General features: G+C 33.4%; 1 protein-coding gene across 2 annotated transcripts in view; it reads left to right on the forward strand.

Annotated features, from left to right (window-relative positions):
- LOC124933599 (callose synthase 9-like) overlaps positions 1–17962 on the forward strand; it is a 31853-nt gene that overhangs the window by 9808 nt on the left and 4083 nt on the right. The window contains exons 12-40 of one of the 2 annotated variants that reach the window (XM_047474024.1): positions 44–120; positions 190–268; positions 2005–2127; positions 2964–3066; positions 3211–3334; positions 3469–3658; positions 3769–3821; positions 4753–4813; positions 4924–5005; positions 7449–7498; positions 7664–7750; positions 7971–8056; positions 8155–8176; positions 9613–9707; positions 10359–10440; positions 10991–11151; positions 11235–11355; positions 12108–12205; positions 12303–12393; positions 12950–13110; positions 13207–13316; positions 13504–13638; positions 13833–13901; positions 13984–14155; positions 15362–15476; positions 15977–16096; positions 16793–16908; positions 17002–17085; positions 17159–17271. In XM_047474024.1, coding sequence (XP_047329980.1) covers positions 44–120; positions 190–268; positions 2005–2127; positions 2964–3066; positions 3211–3334; positions 3469–3658; positions 3769–3821; positions 4753–4813; positions 4924–5005; positions 7449–7498; positions 7664–7750; positions 7971–8056; positions 8155–8176; positions 9613–9707; positions 10359–10440; positions 10991–11151; positions 11235–11355; positions 12108–12205; positions 12303–12393; positions 12950–13110; positions 13207–13316; positions 13504–13638; positions 13833–13901; positions 13984–14155; positions 15362–15476; positions 15977–16096; positions 16793–16908; positions 17002–17085; positions 17159–17271 — 2980 coding nt within the window. Of the gene's footprint in view, positions 1–43; positions 121–189; positions 269–2004; positions 2128–2963; positions 3067–3210; positions 3335–3468; positions 3659–3768; positions 3822–4752; positions 4814–4923; positions 5006–7448; positions 7499–7663; positions 7751–7970; positions 8057–8154; positions 8177–9612; positions 9708–10358; positions 10441–10990; positions 11152–11234; positions 11356–12107; positions 12206–12302; positions 12394–12949; positions 13111–13206; positions 13317–13503; positions 13639–13832; positions 13902–13977; positions 14156–15361; positions 15477–15976; positions 16097–16792; positions 16909–17001; positions 17086–17158; positions 17272–17962 lie in introns of both variants that reach the window. The other variant, XM_047474023.1, reaches the window with a different exon arrangement.

The following is a 17962-nucleotide window of genomic DNA, read 5'->3' on the forward strand; positions in this document are numbered from 1 at the left end:
TTATGCTTTGTTTGAATATGTCTTAATAAATCTAGTCTTGCAGGAGGCTTCAAACAATGATAATGGCCGAGCACCTCATTCTACCTGGAGAAATTATGATGATTTTAATGAGTACTTTTGGTGAGTTGAATCTTGTAGTCTGTAAATATCTGCCATCTTCCTTCACTTAAATTACTTTTTCTTTATTAGGTCACTTGGTTGCTTCGAACTTAGTTGGCCTTGGCGCAAAAACTCATCCTTTTTCATGAAGCCAACTCCAAGATCTAAGGTTAGCAACTTGCTCATCATTTGCATTTTTAAGTATAATCTAAGTAAGCTAACAGACAATAGATTAATGACACAATAACATATTACTGATTTTTTTATAAAGGTCTAACTTTTTTTTATTAAAAACGACTCAAGTTGCATTCATACTTTACAAAGGTATAATATTAAATGCCAGTAAGATAAACAAATTCCCATCCCGTACATTTTTTTTTTCGGATTGAAACGAACACGTGTAGCATGAATCCTTAACTTGTCCATGAAACACAATATTATAGAAGTCTTAACATGTAAATCTGTCTGGCCTTCCCATTCTCATAATCTATTCCTTTTACTTCCCCTTTCCCTTCAGACACACTTTAATTGAGTGCCTAATTTCCAAAGCTAATGGATGGAGATGCAAGTGGTATAATATTGCAAATGCATTCCCTGAATGATTTCTTTAAGTATAAGGTCTGCTAATTATATGATGATTCTAACCTAGAATTTTCCTTTCCGCAAACCCCCTAGCACTAAGAGAAAAGTTGGGGTGTTAGATTTCATATCTATGAGTTGTATTTTTTTTGAATGTAAGATGCTAGCATGACTCCACAGTCATGACACCTACTTCAACTTAAGGCGTTCTAAGTGGGAATAGAACCCCTGACCTTTGGTCTCTTAGGAACCACTCTTTCCACTTGAGCTACCTTTGTGGGTTATATCTATGAGTTGTATTTTGGGCCCTGATAAGTTGGGGAATATTAGAATTCGTTACTTGCATGGAATAAGCACTAATGTTGCTGATTTTAGGGCCATGCATTGAGATAATAGGTTGAATCTATCAAAGACAGGAATGGGTGCTTAATTAATGGGATGTTTTCTAGAAAATAGGCTACTTGTTCTCTTGAGAGTAAAGATCCAGTCGACTTCGTTCCTTTGAACTGGAATCAGCATAAGAGATGTTCGAAAGAGCAAAGTATGGGCTTACCTAACAAATAGATGAATTGAATTTAGGTAAAAACTTAATTTAGATTGAGTTGGGTTTGTAAAAGAGTGTTGTATATATTAGTTTTAGCCTTTAGGGTTAAAAGTATTCCTAGTTAGGGACTTCACTATTATCACCTTTGACAATTGACAGTAATAATATCTCTTTTGTGTTTTAACAAATCTGACATATTCAGCCTAAATGTCATCTGTCATGTACCGATACTGGAGGGTAACCAAACATGCTGTTTTCTCCAATATGCCATATATTATGGTTATATTTATTCTTTTTTCTGCGCTATTACTGATGGGTAGAAACCTTATGCTTATATATAGGGACACTAATTCCTCTTAAAAAACCTCTGTATCATAAGAAATAGCTGATGCTTGTTCAACTAAACAAGAATACTGAACAATAATTTTATAATCCGGTATTAATTATCCTGATGATTAACCTGTTCCAAAAAGTTTGCTTTTAGGAATAATCAAAATTTGTGGCTTCATGCCTGTATCTTCCTTCATGTAGTCTTCTGCAACTAGGCTAGTTTGTTTTTTGTAATTATCTGTAGACAGTCTAAAGAATCTTCAATTGTAGTATCAACTTGTACTCTAGAAGGAACTTTTTAGTCAATTGCCTTCTTTGTTTCTCCTATAATATAACCCATCTCTTTCAGACAGTTTGTGTTGCGTTCTAATATTTTGTGCTTTGAATTGACCCATGCTGTTTTACTTGTATTATCTTCAACCTTTTGATGTTCTATATATTTGTTGTATCAGCGTGCACTCATTTCAGGTGGAAGTAAACGCTGTGGAAAAACTTCATTTGTTGAGCACAGGACATTTCTTCATCTATACCACAGCTTCCACAGATTGTGGATCTTCCTTATCATGATGTTTCAGGTTTACATTTAGTTCACATTTGCGGTCTCCTATTTTTTTCCTTTTGCTTTCCATTACCAACTCAATGCTCCTCCATGCTATATTTAGTTTCAGTGCTAATTTCTTCAGGGTCAATGCCTTTAATTTTACCATTTGAAAGCTTCCAGTTTCGTTGTCATATTCTACAAATAAAGTTCGGTCCAATTGATAAAATTCTTATAACCTATGTAGCACGGATACTCAATTTTTTTTTTTGGAGTATCGGATACGGATACGATACGGCAAAACGGGTATCGGATACGGCAAAAGAAGTATCGTTGACTTTTTATGGAGTTGACCAATCCGATACGATTTGGATACGACTTGGATACGTTTTTGGATACGTTTTGGGTCATTTTTAAAAAGTAAAAATTTTAGGAGGACTTGAATGTTTAAAATAAAACTAACCCTAAACTAACATTTCCTCCTCTTGACTGAAGCCTCCCTCATCTTACTTTGTCTATCAAATGTGCTTCTTAGATAAATAAGATAAACTTAAGATTTATTAACTAACTCTTAATATATTTTATTTTTTTTAATTATTAATTATATATATTTTTTAATAATATGCGTATCCTAAACGTATCGTATCCTGTATTTTCAAAATTTGCCGTATCGCCGTATCCGTATCGTATTTGATATGATACCCGTATCTGTATCCATGCAACATAGCTTATAACATAAATTATCTTGTGTAAATCTTTGTGTGTTTTCCCATGGATTCTAGATTTTGGGTTGCCTGTGAATAGAAATGTTATTGTATAATCCAAAATATGTTACTTGTTTTGTTTGTTATACTACTCTTTTCTTCTTTGTAGGGGCTAGCCATCATTGCTTTCAATAATGAAAGACTGAACAAAAACACTGTAATTGATCTTCTTAGCCTCGCCCCAACATTTGTGGGGATGAAATTCTTCCAAAGTAAGTTTTACCTATATATGTTATCTATTTGCAAATGAGTTGTAGCTATATTCTAGGTGCTTAGCATCTTTCTTACTTTTGTTTCCCATAACAAATTTCTTATATGGATTCTTCATATTGCGATTCCTTAAATTTCTTATGCAGGTTTGCTAGACATTATATTGATGTTTGGAGCATATTCAACATCACGGAGTCTAGCTGTGTCTCGAATCTTTTTTAGGTTCCTGTGGTTCACTGCTGCAGCAGTATTAATATGCTTCCTTTATGTGTATGTTCTTGTTATTTGTCAATACTCTATTATTCATGACATTTTTTTTTCTGTTGATCTTATTTTTTTCTAGTTCTTGTTTACCATTCATGGATATTATTATCTTTTCTTTATCATTGTGCTTGAATTTCCAGGAAAACTCTCCAAGAGCATAATAAACCAAATGCAAGTGATGTTATCTTCAGGGTTTATGTTATGGTGATAGGAATTTATGCTGGTGTCCAATTATTTATTAGTTTCCTCTTGAGATTTCCGATTTTTCACCGCATGGTCAATCACTGTGAAAATTGGCCTTTGACTCGTTTTATCAAGTGGATGCACCAGGTTCTTTTATCCCAACCCTCTTCAATGTACTTCATATAATACATGTTCTCATTGTTTTTCTATTTAATTTTACTTTGACACTTATTTGATTTTATTCTTATCCCGTCCAGGAGCATTATTATGTTGGTCGTGGCATGTTTGAGAGGACATCTGACTTTATCAAGTATATTTCTCATTTTACATGGATTGTTTGAGGTTTTGAGTTTTGATGATAAGCAATCAGCTAGCTTCTAATCGATCACCATTACGGTGCCTTCTGTGGCTAGATATTGTTGTATCAAACAGAAATTATTCCAACAAATCATGCTTTGGTGATTACTTGATTGCTTTTGCAGCTCTTTGGAATGACTTTTGTATGTTTGCTAATTTGCTGGAAGTTGGACAAATGCTTTATGTCTTCCAATATCATAAACTAGTTTAACTGGAAATGTATAAAAACATAAGAACAAGAAAAGTAAATGGGAATATATACTATTTTATTATTTGAAAAAATATGTCAACTTTTATTTCAAAAGAGGCATGAACGCTAGGTGCGTACACAATTTACAAGCAAAGAGAAGGGGAAAGATAAAAAAGGAACAACAATTCCAACAGATTAAATTAAAATTATCTTAAAGAAGTCCCATCCTGTGTGCAAATCCCTCCTTTCTTAAGTGTGGTGAAAGTGTGAAGGAAGAATCCCTTTATCCTCTTGCTATTAAACTGCTTACCTTGGAACGCTCGTCTGTTGCACTCTTTCCAAAGCTTGCACCACAGGATATGTGGGATTAAAATCTTGGCTACTAATACATTCCCTTGCTTTGTGTTGAGAACTTATTCAAAAGTTTGTTTGATGTAGAGGTTCTTGTTGTTGGTTCTTTGCTATGAGATGGTTCTTGGTGTTCTTGCATCATAATTCTACCTTAATTTGTGCCTTGTTTGCTAGATTCTTCTTTTGGTTTATGTGCAAAGGTCTTGTCCTTGACCTACCAGATTCTTTCAACCGATGACATGATTTTTTCAAGCTATGCTGCTACTTACCCATTTGATACTAAAAATCTGTTTATATCATTATTGAGCATCACTTGCTTATGTTCTTATATGGTATGTTGCAGGTATTTGATATTCTGGCTTGTGGTTTTGGGCGCAAAATTTGCATTTGCTTATTTTCTTTTGGTAAGAGTCATTTTTATACTTTTCCCATTATTTTATTTGTTTTTCCTGTTTTCTGAAGTAATTGAATGAAATGCTTTATGAGTGGTTGAACAAACACTTGATCTCTGCAGATTAAACCCTTGGTGAAGCCAACGAGAGCTATTCTGAAAGAGGATAATATAGTTTACTCTTGGCATGATTTCGTATCCAAGAGTAAGTGAAGGGTCTAATTCTGATACGTATTCTGCTTATTTATTTGACATAAATCAAGAGAGGAGCCTTTTTCCAGTGATGCTCCTCCACTTCAATTCCAGATTTACTCTTTATTTGTGAGAATTTGGATTTGAATGAAAGATTAAAATATTATAAGAATAACTACTTTTTGATATAATCATGTAAATGAGGGATTGTGAAAATAGATCTTTACTACTTCTTGCGGAGGGAGCTAGCATTTGTTTGTGGGATAGTGTCTAGTAATCAACAAAAAAATCTTGTTTAATACCACAGCTAGTAATGCTGCTCATTCTAATCAATTTACTACATCTCATAGATCAAAAATCAATCCAACATCCTTTACTATCTGTTGAATAATCTGGCCATAGAGTAGTAACTGCATGTATACATACATAATTGATTAGAATGAGGATGTTGATTTGTATATACATGTTGATCTGTCTAAATATGGTATGAGTTACCAATCACTCTATCAAATAAAAAATCAAACCATATCTAATCTACTCAATATTAGCACATCTAATTTGCCATAATTAGCCAATATAAATATATTATACACTATCCTTTAGGGGTCGCAAGCTTCCGACATCTCATCCATCATTAGAGAGAAAATCAATAGTATATTGTTTTATAATTTAGTCAACTATAACCCGCCAGTCGAACCATGTACATAACGTATTACAGTTATATGGTATGCATGCGTAGACTAGACTTTTTGGTAGAGATGAATTTTGAAAAAGGAAAGGGTTAATTAAGAACAATACGTGCTGTGCAAAGCAGGAGAATCAACTTGTTAGCTGATTTGGTTCCTTGATATGGCACCATGGTGATAGAATTTTGAGGCGGAGTTACCAAGATGTAGAAAAAATGAGAAAGATTTTTATGTGGTAGCATGTAACATGCCAGTTGAATTTTGTCTCAATTCTATAGCCATTTTAAGTTAATCTGGACATATTGAAGGCTTTCAGAGCACACCAATAATATATGATTAAAGATATTTGGACTTATTCCGGATACTTTTCTTGCCTTTCTCTTGCTATGACTCTCTGGATACCACCTTTTTTTGGGGGGAAAAAGAAGCTCAGTTTTCTTTTTGAACTTATTACTTGCTGAACTTAAAAAATCACTCAAATCACATCCCACCTATATTTTTCGTATTCACTTCATTAATTCTTAAATTATTTAACAATCACTAACCTAATCCCTCATTTCTCTCTTCTGTGCTCTCCTCTCTCATATGCTTTCTCTCCTCTTCTTTCCTTTTCTCTCTCCAAAAGAACAAAATAAGTAGCATACTACAAAAAGAGTAAAAAAGTGGAAGGACAGTTTTCTAGATTCGGTTTATAATTTATAAAACACCAGTACCATTAAGGATTTTCTCAACTGGTATCCACCCTTGAGATAGTTGATCACATCGTAAGGGATGGGAATTACTGTTTCCAATGATGTACCTTCGTCTATCAAACCACCTTCTAGTTGACACTTTCTGCTAATTACCTTGTCCCTTGCCTCTGTTTTCTATTTGTCATTCTTCTTGATCCTCTGTTTGAAGTCCTCATTGCACCTTGATGGTTGAACATACTAGATGCTTACATGACCCTTTTCTTAATTATTTTGTTGGTTACCTGCTTATTGACATCAATACTGGAAACACGCTGCGGATTATCATCACTCCCTCTGTCAATCCTGTTTCAAGGGTGGTGTGAGATAGAGTCCAATTTAAATCCCTAATTTTCAAATTCCCCACCTTTCAACACATACCCTCTATGCCCTTAAAAACATTTTATGTACAACGAAGCCTCAAAGCAAGTTAAAATACTTTATAGTTGTATGTTTTACCTCCTTTCAAATCTAAATAAGTCAATACTCGGTTTGCTGGCGAAAGTGGGCAACGTAGTGAGAATAGAAGAAAGCCGATAGATAATTTCTTTTAAATTTAGAGAGTATTTGTTAACAATGTTAAGATTTATTGGTGTTAATACAAGATAACAACATGAAATGATTTGAGCCATTTTCTAAAATCCAGCAACTAAAATGAGCCCGTCACAAGTTCAACAAGCAACATGAGCTTCTTTCAAACTTTTTTGTGCGACAGTTATAACTTATTTCTAAGATAAGAGCCAATGGAAGTGTGTTCACCTGTTAGCAATTGAAACCAAAATGATTTCCTAAGGTGGGCTTCAGTTTGGGTGTCTGCTACATGGGAACACAAGTGTTTAACATAGATGGTTTACTGGACTATTAGGGGAGATGGTATTGGCAGGGTCTCGCGAAATTAAGAAAACAAGCCACTCTGTGGCAAGAGATTTATGACTAACAGATCTTGTTGTCTTGAGGAATCAATGTTTTATTAAATGTTATGTAGTTACCCGGATTTATTGTGTTTAAAATTCTTCACAGAAGTTACTGGGTTTGCTTGCAGATAACCATAATGCCTTGACAGTCGCTTCATTATGGACACCAGTTGGCGCCGTAAGTGCGCACCTGTTTTAATTCCTCTATCTGTTTCAATGTGTTATACCTATCATATATACCTTGGTATTTCTTATCTATAATGTCCATATTATTAATGGCATACCTACTTTTTTGGGTCTGTTCTATCTTTTCATTTTCAAATCTTGGACTTGAAATGCACAGATCTATCTCGTCGATACATTTTTATTTTACACGGTCATATCTGCTGTTGTTGGATTCTTGATTGGGGCAAGAGATCGTCTTGGAGAGGTAAATTTTATTTTACTTGAAATGAACAGTGCTAATGTTTTATTTTACTCTCTAGTTCTCTCTGTACTGTGTCCAGTGAAAGTTTCTTTTACTTGTATGTACTCACCAGAGTAATGCTAGTTTGATGGACTTCTGTTTCCTTTCTTTGATTTTGTTTCATGGCATTAATCGTCCTGCATTTTCCACTTTTACCTGAATTATTTTCATCTGTAAACTTCAGATTAGATCATTGGAGCTTGTACATCAACTGTTTGAGAAGTTTCCTAAGGCTTTTGTGGATACTCTTCATGTCCCTATACCCAATAGGTATATGTTTATTGTGCTCATGGCTTATTTTTTCCATCAATGAAGTAATTTTTGGTCATGTTAATAATATCTTTGGTTCTGTTCTATACATCTCGCAGGAACCTGCAAACCAATAGCCATGTAAGTTTCTTGTAGTAATTATTTTCTTTTGTTTTTTGTACTAAGCTTAACATGATACTATCTTTTTTTTCTTCTTGTATTTTATGGTTTGTTTTGACATATGGGTGACCCTATTGTATTTGTGCAAGATACTTAACTTTTCTTTGCTCGATAATTTATGTGTCACCCATGAAATGGAGAGAATTATAATTCACCATTTTTTTGAGGAAAATGACTTGCGTCATAATATAAGGGATGGTAGAAAGCAAAACAAATAATTGATTCTACGAAAGTGAAAAAAAGAGAGACTGAATCAAACATGCCAACAATTTTTCAAACAAGGGAGCAGGTGAATAAAAGCAACTCTAGAAGACCACCTCGTCTGCATTCTTGTAGCTTGGGTGATAAGATTGGTATCGATGCCCCATTCCTGACAAAGTTACCTTTAAGAATGATATGCAGTTACCTTGTGCATGAGTACTAGAGCTTGCTTAACTAATATTCTTTAGTTTTTTTTATCAAATTTTTTTTTCTCAGAAATGCTTTAGTAGATCACTTTTAGAGTTCGAGTAGGGATGACAACCGGTACCTTAACTAAAATAAATTTGATTGATTGATTATAAATAGATCTTAGAATATAAGTAAGGTTTTTGTAGCATGTATAATTTTGTAAAGTCTTTCAATTCAGTTCAAGAATACAAGATTGTAGAAAAATGAAGAGTACAAATATATTGATATATTTTGTAATCGATTTGGAATACTAAACTATTACAATGGAACTACAATTTATAGAAAAATAAAATAGACTAGTTAAATAAAGAACTACCAAGATAGGAATAAATGAACATTTTGTTGGGAAGACGCAACTCCAATCACTTGCAGTTAATGTCTGTTGGAGAGACAAATTTGTTGTTTGGAATACGGCCTAGTTTGATATTTCCACAAAGATATTCCTTTTTCTTTTGAAAAATTCACTTTCAAAATTAAAGCTATGAATAAAATATTTCTTTGATTTTCTACACAGTGACTATGTAATACTTGCAATTGCTTGGGAAAAGTGCTTTTATTTAATCCCTTTAGCACTCGTCTTCTGTTATTGAGTACAAATTCTTGTTGCTACCATGGTGTTAACTTATTCAATATAAGATGATTCACCTTCCCCTATCAAAAGAATTGAGATTATCACAAAGTAATTTAAATACTTTTGGTTCTTAAAAAGAAACATTTTGGGATGGTTCAATGGTGGGAAATTAATTTCTTAACTTGCGGGAACACATTATATTAGCATTTATAGTGTTCTGGTATTAATTTCTTACATTTATTTTCAAGTGCGTGCTAATCAGAATTATGCCCATTTTGTGCCTTTATCTGCATATAGAAGTTAGCATTTGCTCCTGTTTGATCTCTTTGAATTTTAGTTTCCTTAGTAACCATTGCCTATGGTGCTTAAATTGAAGGTCTTGGAGAAGAACAAGATGGATGCTGCTCGATTTTCTCCCTTCTGGAATGAGATCATAAAGAATCTCCGGGAGGAGGATTTTATTAGCAACCTGTCAGTATTGCGTCTGTTTCTTCTGCCCTTTTTATGCTTTCTGATTTTAGACTCGTAGTACTGTTAAGTTGATAGTGTAGTACTATTATTCAACCTTAGACTAAAAATATATAATTGTGTTTTGATCTTGTTGTACTGTTAACTTGATAGTATTAGTATTAAACCCATTAGGTGCTCTGGTATACTTAAAAAGAACTGCTGTTTCCTCATAGAGAATTTTCTTTACTAGTTTGACTTATTCTGGCTTGATGCCTTGATATACTAATCTGTGGTCATGAACAAAGGAGTTGGAGTCTTTTGAAAGGACGAGGGCTTCATGCCAGTAATATAGGAGATCGAAGGAGAAGAACCACACTTTTGTTTTGAGGATTGTCTGATTGATGTCTTCTAATTTCATTCTACTTACCACTAAGGCCTGTCTTAATTGATAATTGCCTACTTAGATTTATTTGGTCTTGTTTCTTTTGTACAATTGTTTGCGAGAGACTTCAAGTTATATTTGGTGTTCTTGACTTGTAAGATACAAAACAAACACTGTGGTTTTCCGTTATAGTTTTTCCTATATATAATTAATCAAGGTACATCCCATCTTTTACCCCCTCAAAAAACAATAAAATAGACTTTGAAGTAAATTCATTGATTATTTCATAGGGAAATGGAGTTGCTTTTGATGCCCAAAAATACTGGAACTGCCCCTTTAGTTCAGTGGCCTCTTTTCCTTCTTGCAAGCAAGGTAAGTACTTGTTAATAAGATATATTGCATTGGTCTTCTTTCTTTTCTTGTTTTGTTTATGTGTTTATCCTAAGCCCAAGTAGCACCGATACTCAGGATTTTTTTTGGAGTATCCAATATGGATACGATACGCCAAAACGGGTATCGGATACGGCAAAATAGGTATCGTTGGCTTTCTGTAGGGTTGACCAATCCGATACGGTTTGGATACGGCTTGGATACGTTCTAGTGAACTTTTCAGAAGATCAAGGTTTTAGGATCAAACTGAAAATAATTAAAATTTTGAGAGACTAATATAAACCTACTAAAAAGTAAAAATAAATTAACCCCTCTCTTGACCTAATTCTTCTTCTTTTTTCTTACTGTCTCATGGTTCTTGCCTTACTTCATCTTTTCACAAGCATAAATTACTATTTGCAAAGGCAGTGAGTTAACAACCTTTCTATAGTTTGTTTTAGGATTATTATCATGATTCATGGGTTAGTATACATCTATATTGATTGCAACCTTTTCTAACTTGTGTAGTTTCTTTCCTTGTACATTGCTGTAGATTATTCTTGCAAGAGATATTGCAGTTGATAGCAAAGATTCACAAGAGGAGTTGTGGGATAGGATTTGTAGAGATGATTATATGAAATATGCAGTTGAGGAATGTTATCATACAATCAGACTTATTCTGACTGCTATCTTGGATGATGTGGGAAGACTGTGGTAAGCATGCATCTAATGGAGTATTGCTATTAGATTTAATTTTTTATGATATGATACTTTCTCCTTTTGTATTGTTTCATCAGGATTGAGAGAATATATGATGACATACAATCCAGTGTAGTAAACAGGAGTATACCTGTGGACTTCCAACTTAGCAAACTGCCACTTGTGATCTCTAGGATTACAGCACTTATGGGAATACTGGTTAGTAGTGTTTGATTCTTGTCTTGTACATGATTCTTATATTTTTAGTTTTGGCTGTATTATATATATTGTTCTATGTTTATGGATAGTTCTGTCTCTCAATCTTACTAACTCATATTTATCTTCTAATTTGTTCATGAAATCCTTCATACAAGAGAAAAGGTAGACAAGAAAGATTTTAAAAAATGTGGATAAGAATGCATGCTATTTAATCATCCAAACCGAACAGATTAATAAACCGAAACTGAAGGGTGAAAAACCGAACCGAACAGCTTACACCCCTAGATAGAACCCTGAAACAACCATAGAAATGGTCTCTGAATTATCTGCAGGTGTGTCGCCAATACCCTTTCAGAGAATTGGCAACAGTCTCTGAATTGTCTAATAAGGGGAGGGTGTGGTCTGGAGGAGGGTGGGTGGCGGAGTTGCGACGTCTCCTCTCACCCTCTCAGAATTTTTCTCTCTCATCTTTTGGGTCAAAATTATTCGTACATCTGTATTATGCCTTCATTGTTACATAGGTTACATATGTTTAGTGCAATATCAAAACCAAAGAAAATATGTGGTAGAGTGGACAAATCAGTTTTCATAGCATGCTGTGGCTTTCTGTTGCTTAGGTGGATTATTTTTCTCTGGAAAGAATGTAAACAAATTTCTTAATTTCATTTATATTCTTCACTCTCTTTCCATGCATTAAATAAGACTCAATGGTACTTGGTGAGTTTATGTTAATTTATTTTTCTGGATGATAGAAAGGAGCAGAAACCCAAGAACTTCAAAGTGGAGCAATCAAAGCTATTCAGGAGTTGTACGATGTTATACGTCATGATGTGCTATCTATAAATATGAGGTATTCTAAAATAATTTTACTCAAGCAAATCTACGTTGTTTTCCTTCTTATTTCTCCTGCATAATCTGTAAGCTTTCTGTATTATTATTATGAACAGAGAACATTACGAAACATGGAGTATGTTGTCAAAAGCAAGGAATGAAGGTCGTCTATTTTCTAGGATAAAGTGGCCTGGAGATGCTGAATTAGTAAGTAAGAGTAGATTTTCTTACGATCTACCTTGTAAAAAAATAAAATAAAATGGGACAACGGATTAAGTATGTAGCTCGCAAACACACTTGACTATTTAACTAGGCGCAGAACTTGCCGCCTGACGGGCTCGAATCCAGGAACTTAGGCCTTGTTCGGTATAGGTTTTTAAAAAAATCCATACAAAATCAAATATCACCTCACCCTTTTTTATCCATCACAACACTCAAATCATTAACTAAAATACTAATATACCCTCTATTTTAAATTATTATTTTTTATTTTATTTATATATATCAATACCCTTTAAGTCTTTTTACCAAAAATAATCATCACCTCCTCAAAATCATCACCAATAATTATTTTTTTCTCCCTCTAGGTTTTTAAAATAAACCCAAACCGAACAAGCTCTTAAGGTTAATATCCACCTCTTATTGCCGCTAGGCTAGAAGAGAGGATACAATCTACCTTGTATACATATACCTCAAAGCTCTTTATGAACAAATTTTGTTATTTCTATCTGTTTTGTCTTATATACATATTTTGATTATGCAGAAAGCACAAGTGAAAAGATTATATTCACTTTTGACTAGCAAAGAGTCGGCAGCAAATGTTCCCAGGAATCTTGAGGCGAGACGTAGGCTTCAGTTCTTCACAAATTCTCTCTTCATGGATATGCCAATTACAAAACCAGTTCGTCAGATGATGTCTTTTGGGTAAAGTTTTCCCTTTCAATGCGTTTTTCTAGAGGCTACAGTTGAAAAAAGAAGATAATCTCACTAAATCAGAATCCTACTATTGTGCTGATGCAGTGTATTTACCCCCTATTACTCAGAGACGGTTCTATATAGTCTAGATGAACTTTTTAGGAAAAATGAAGATGGAATATCGGTACTGTTTTACCTTCAAAAAATATACCCAGGTATGGTTAGAATAGATTGTTGAATTCATTCCATTACTATTATCTCAGATCACTGGATCTTCATTTGGATGTAACTTCATTCTTGATTTGTGCATTGTCTCCTAGCTCCTATCGAGTATCTAGAAATGATTTGAAATGAGATTTCATTCCAGCATTCATACCCTTTTTTGTGTCATCTCCACTGCAGATGAGTGGAGAAATTTTCTTGCTCGAATTGGTCGTGATGAAAGGTCAACTGAAGCAGAACTTTTTGATACTCCTATTGATATTCTTGAGCTGCGGTTTTGGGCTTCATATCGAGGACAAACATTGTCCAGAACTGGTAATTTTGATCATATTCTAAGGTCTTTCATGAATCAGTACTTTTAGAGTGCTTCTTTGACATATAATTCTGGTAATGGAATAGTTTTGTTGCGCAATGACCGACATTTTTGTAGATGTGTGGATTTATTGTGTCTGAATGTAGTTCGTCCTATTGAACTGTTCAGGAATTACTGATTGTTTTGTTTCATGCAGTTCGAGGTATGATGTATTATAGGAAAGCTTTGATGCTTCAAACTTATCTGGAAAGGATGTCAGTATCAGGTATGTAGTCCTCCGATGTTCTCTATTATTATCACTATAAATTGGTGGACATTTTTATGAAATCAGTGAATGACAGGTGTAGATGCTGCGATGTCCAGTAAAGATCTAACTGATACTGAAGGTTTCGAGTTATCACCTGAAGCTCGAGCTCAAGCAGATTTAAAATTTACATATGTTGTTACATGTCAAATATATGGGAAACAGAAAGAAGAACAAAAGCCAGAGGCTGTTGACATTGCATTGCTAATGCAGAGGTAATGGGTTGTCAAGTAATGAGTTTTACACAGATGTTTCGATAATACTCCTTTCATCCCATATTATGTCACGAGTAAATAGAGAGATACACACCTTAAGGGCCATAGACTAGCATGTAGGGTAATTAGGTTATTATACTCCTATATAAGAGAACAGAGCCCTAGGTTATAGGTATGATATGATATGAGTAGAAAATAATGTCTGGTATCTCTCACCTCCCCTTCTCTAAGTCTCACCCCCTCTTATCTGTGTATTATCACCTCATTTAGTTAATTCTTAATCTCATCTTCTGGCTACATATTATGAAAACCTTAATGAAAATGTTGTTTTGACTAAAATACCCTTGAAAATGAAAGTAATGATGTTTATTGGTATTAGGGTTGATGAAGAACCTTTTATTACAAAAGGAAAAAATAGTCCTGGGTAAAACTTAGGTTCTGTAATGTAAAAAATTGATTCAATCAACCAAAGTGTCTCATAAATTATGACACTTTTGAGAGTAATGACTCCAAGAATTAAGTTAAATTTCTTTTCTGACCTAGGACATCATCTCAAGTTTTTATTATTATTACCATGTTTACAATTGCTCTTGTGAAAGGAGTTTTGTGGTTTCCAATTTTTCTGTATAAAACTAGATAACTGCAAAGCATGGTAAAGACCTAGAAACTTATTTTGTTGGTAAAACAGTCCTTGGGCTTTGTGAGCACATCGCTCCAAAATCGATGTAATATAGTCATTAACTATTTATATTTGAAGGCTCATTTAGCTCAGTTGTAGAGCGCAAGGCTCATGTCCCCAAGTGTGTGGGTTCAAGCCTTCATGACCATTTAAAAATAAATAAATATAGTCGTTGACTATTTATGATAAATGAAAACTGAGAATTCATTTTGGTGTATATGTTTCAAATAGCTATCAAGAAGCTGGGGAACAGTACATGGTTTTTCTATTCTTTCAGTTGATGGTTATCAACGGTTATCATACATTATGCCTCTAAAAGATAAAGGTGCTAAGAGACGTGCTAGAGACATGGACAAGTTGTATAGTATATATGCTAGGTGACATCTTTTATTATAACCTAATTTTGCATTGAATGGGTTCTCGAGGCATGGGCAAGTTGAATGTGATTTTTTCTTCTCGCAATGTATTTTGTATAAATGATAATACTTCTTGCAGTTTTAAAATTATCTATTCGACTTTCTTATTAGGAATGAAGCTCTTCGTGTTGCATTTATTGATGAAGTGGAGACTCTGAAGGAGGGTAAAGTCCATAAGGAATATTACTCAAAACTTGTGAAGGCTGACATCAATGGAAAGGATAAGGTTTCTGAAAATTCTTTTGGTTCATTTAAATTCTTTTATCTTCTTCCACATCCGTACATGTCTATTTGTCATTATGCTTTTCTTGGCTGTTTGGACTATGTAAATAAATTGGTGTCAAATCATTCTTGATGTAGTGGCTGTCTACTTCATAGGGAGTGGAGATGATTCTTGACATTGATATATGAGTAGTTCGATTTAGAAAATGATTATTATATATGATGTTGACATATGTGAGAGCTTAGTTTGAAAGAGAATCAGTCACAGTTTCAGTGTGTGCCAGATACGGCCAATTGTACCATCAGAAGTGGGACTAATTCCATTAGAGTATGCATGTTAGATTATTTGCCTTTTTTGCTAGCATTTCCGTGGTTTTTCTTTTGGCAGAATATTTCCTGTAAATGTATGACTTATAATTTCTCTGTTTCTAGTTTTGCACCAGTTAGCTGATAACCTTTTCTTTCAATTCAGTTGAATTCATAATAGTTGTTGGCATTATGCAGGAGATTTATGCGATAAAGTTGCCTGGAAATCCAAAGCTTGGTGAGGGGAAGCCGGAAAACCAAAACCATGCTGTTGTATTTACTCGCGGGAATGCAGTGCAGACAATTGATATGAATCAGGTGATTTGTTGTATTCTTAGCTTACATAATACTTGGGGATAGTTGGTATTTTTCTCACTGAAATTTGTCTCAATTCTCTGATTTTTCTCATGTACTATCAAATAAGTCTGAAATACATTCCTAACTAACTTTAAAAGTTAACACATTTAGTTAAATATTTTGTTTTTCAGTTTGTAAATATATTTTTAATGAATTTTTTTATTTCAATTTTTATTCAATATTCAATTTAATGATGTTTTAAAAAACATAATATAAACATTTTGTGTTATACAATAATATTATAATTTAAAATAATAAATATTTATGAACTATTTAAAACATATTTAAATAGGTGGATTTTTATTATTATTTTAATTTACAAAAAAATACTTTATATTGGTTTTAAAACAATATTATTAAAATAATTTTTTATTTATTAAAAGCTGAAAAATAAAATATTAAAAAAAGCATTTGGAAGCAAAATAAAATTCTTTGAGTAGAACTTACATATCATGACAGTTAAGGTATTTGGAAGAGAAAAAAAGCATAAAACCATAATCTTGTCTTATGAACAATATACATTAGTAATATAACATACTCCAAAATCGTTTAATACATCAATTCATTCATTGTTGTATATTTTTGTACACCCTTTGAAGATTAAGGTTAATGTTGTTACCAATTGCATTGCTCAATACTTTTGTTTCTTTCTAACAGGATAACTATTTTGAGGAAGCTTTGAAGATGAGAAATCTTCTTGAAGAGTTTCACCATGATCATGGTCTACGTCCTCCAACCATACTTGGAGTGAGGGAACATGTGTTCACTGGAAGGTAGGTTTTTAGGATTTCAGGTATTGTTGTCACTTGCTGAAATCCATCTTAATCATAACTCCCTTTGTTTCTTGTTATATTTGATTATTGCAGTGTGTCGTCTTTAGCTTTATTCATGTCCAATCAAGAGAGCAGCTTTGTGACCCTTGGTCAGCGTGTTCTGGCAAACCCTTTAAAGTATACTCATGTTCCCAGTGCAAATAGTGTTTTAGCTTTCTTTACTCTAGCTTACTTTCTATATACTTTTCAGGGTGCGAATGCATTATGGTCACCCTGATGTTTTTGATCGAGTCTTCCATATAACACGTGGTGGCATCAGCAAGGCCTCTCGTGTAATTAACATCAGCGAAGACATATTCTCAGGTTTATACCCACATGTATTCTATGTTATTTTTTTGGATCTTGATCTCCAGTTTCATACATCTCTTTTGCGAAAATTTATAATTATCTTGATATATTTTTAATAAACTTCTTTCATCTCAAACTATGTGGCAGATATATGTTGCTTAAGGTAAAGTTTTGCAAGCATTTACACCAATATTTCTCAATTCATTCTATACATAAATGCAGTGGCTATTAAAAATGATTATCCTAAAAAAAAATTATGCCAACTTTCTAGAATGTTAGGTTGTTAAAGAGATAAGCCAATATTAATATCAAGTTAAGAGACATCATTAAATGATAGTGAGATATTCAGACAAACTGTTTTTTCTATTGTAACTATCTTTAAAGTGTTTTGTGTGTATGTACAGAATATGATGTTGAATTTAGCTGGAAATGAAAGTCTTGTAGTGGTTATTAAACTACTTTTTTCATTAATTGCTAAATTGTTAAAAAACTTACCACCAGTCAAATGGTATCTAAAGACATCTAACCCAAATATGTTTCGTTTTTGTTTTTGGGATTCACCCTTAATTCAATTTCATGAGTTCAAAGCTGGTTATTTATTGATAACAAATAACTTATTGCTAAAAACTTAGTCATGGAAGAATTAAGAGTTTTTATTATCTTACCCAACATTACTATCCCTGTTTAAGGCTATTTATGTGCAAAA

The sequence above is a fragment of the Impatiens glandulifera genome, chromosome 4, assembly GCF_907164915.1.
Source record: "Impatiens glandulifera chromosome 4, dImpGla2.1, whole genome shotgun sequence".
Taxonomy (NCBI): domain Eukaryota; kingdom Viridiplantae; phylum Streptophyta; class Magnoliopsida; order Ericales; family Balsaminaceae; genus Impatiens; species Impatiens glandulifera.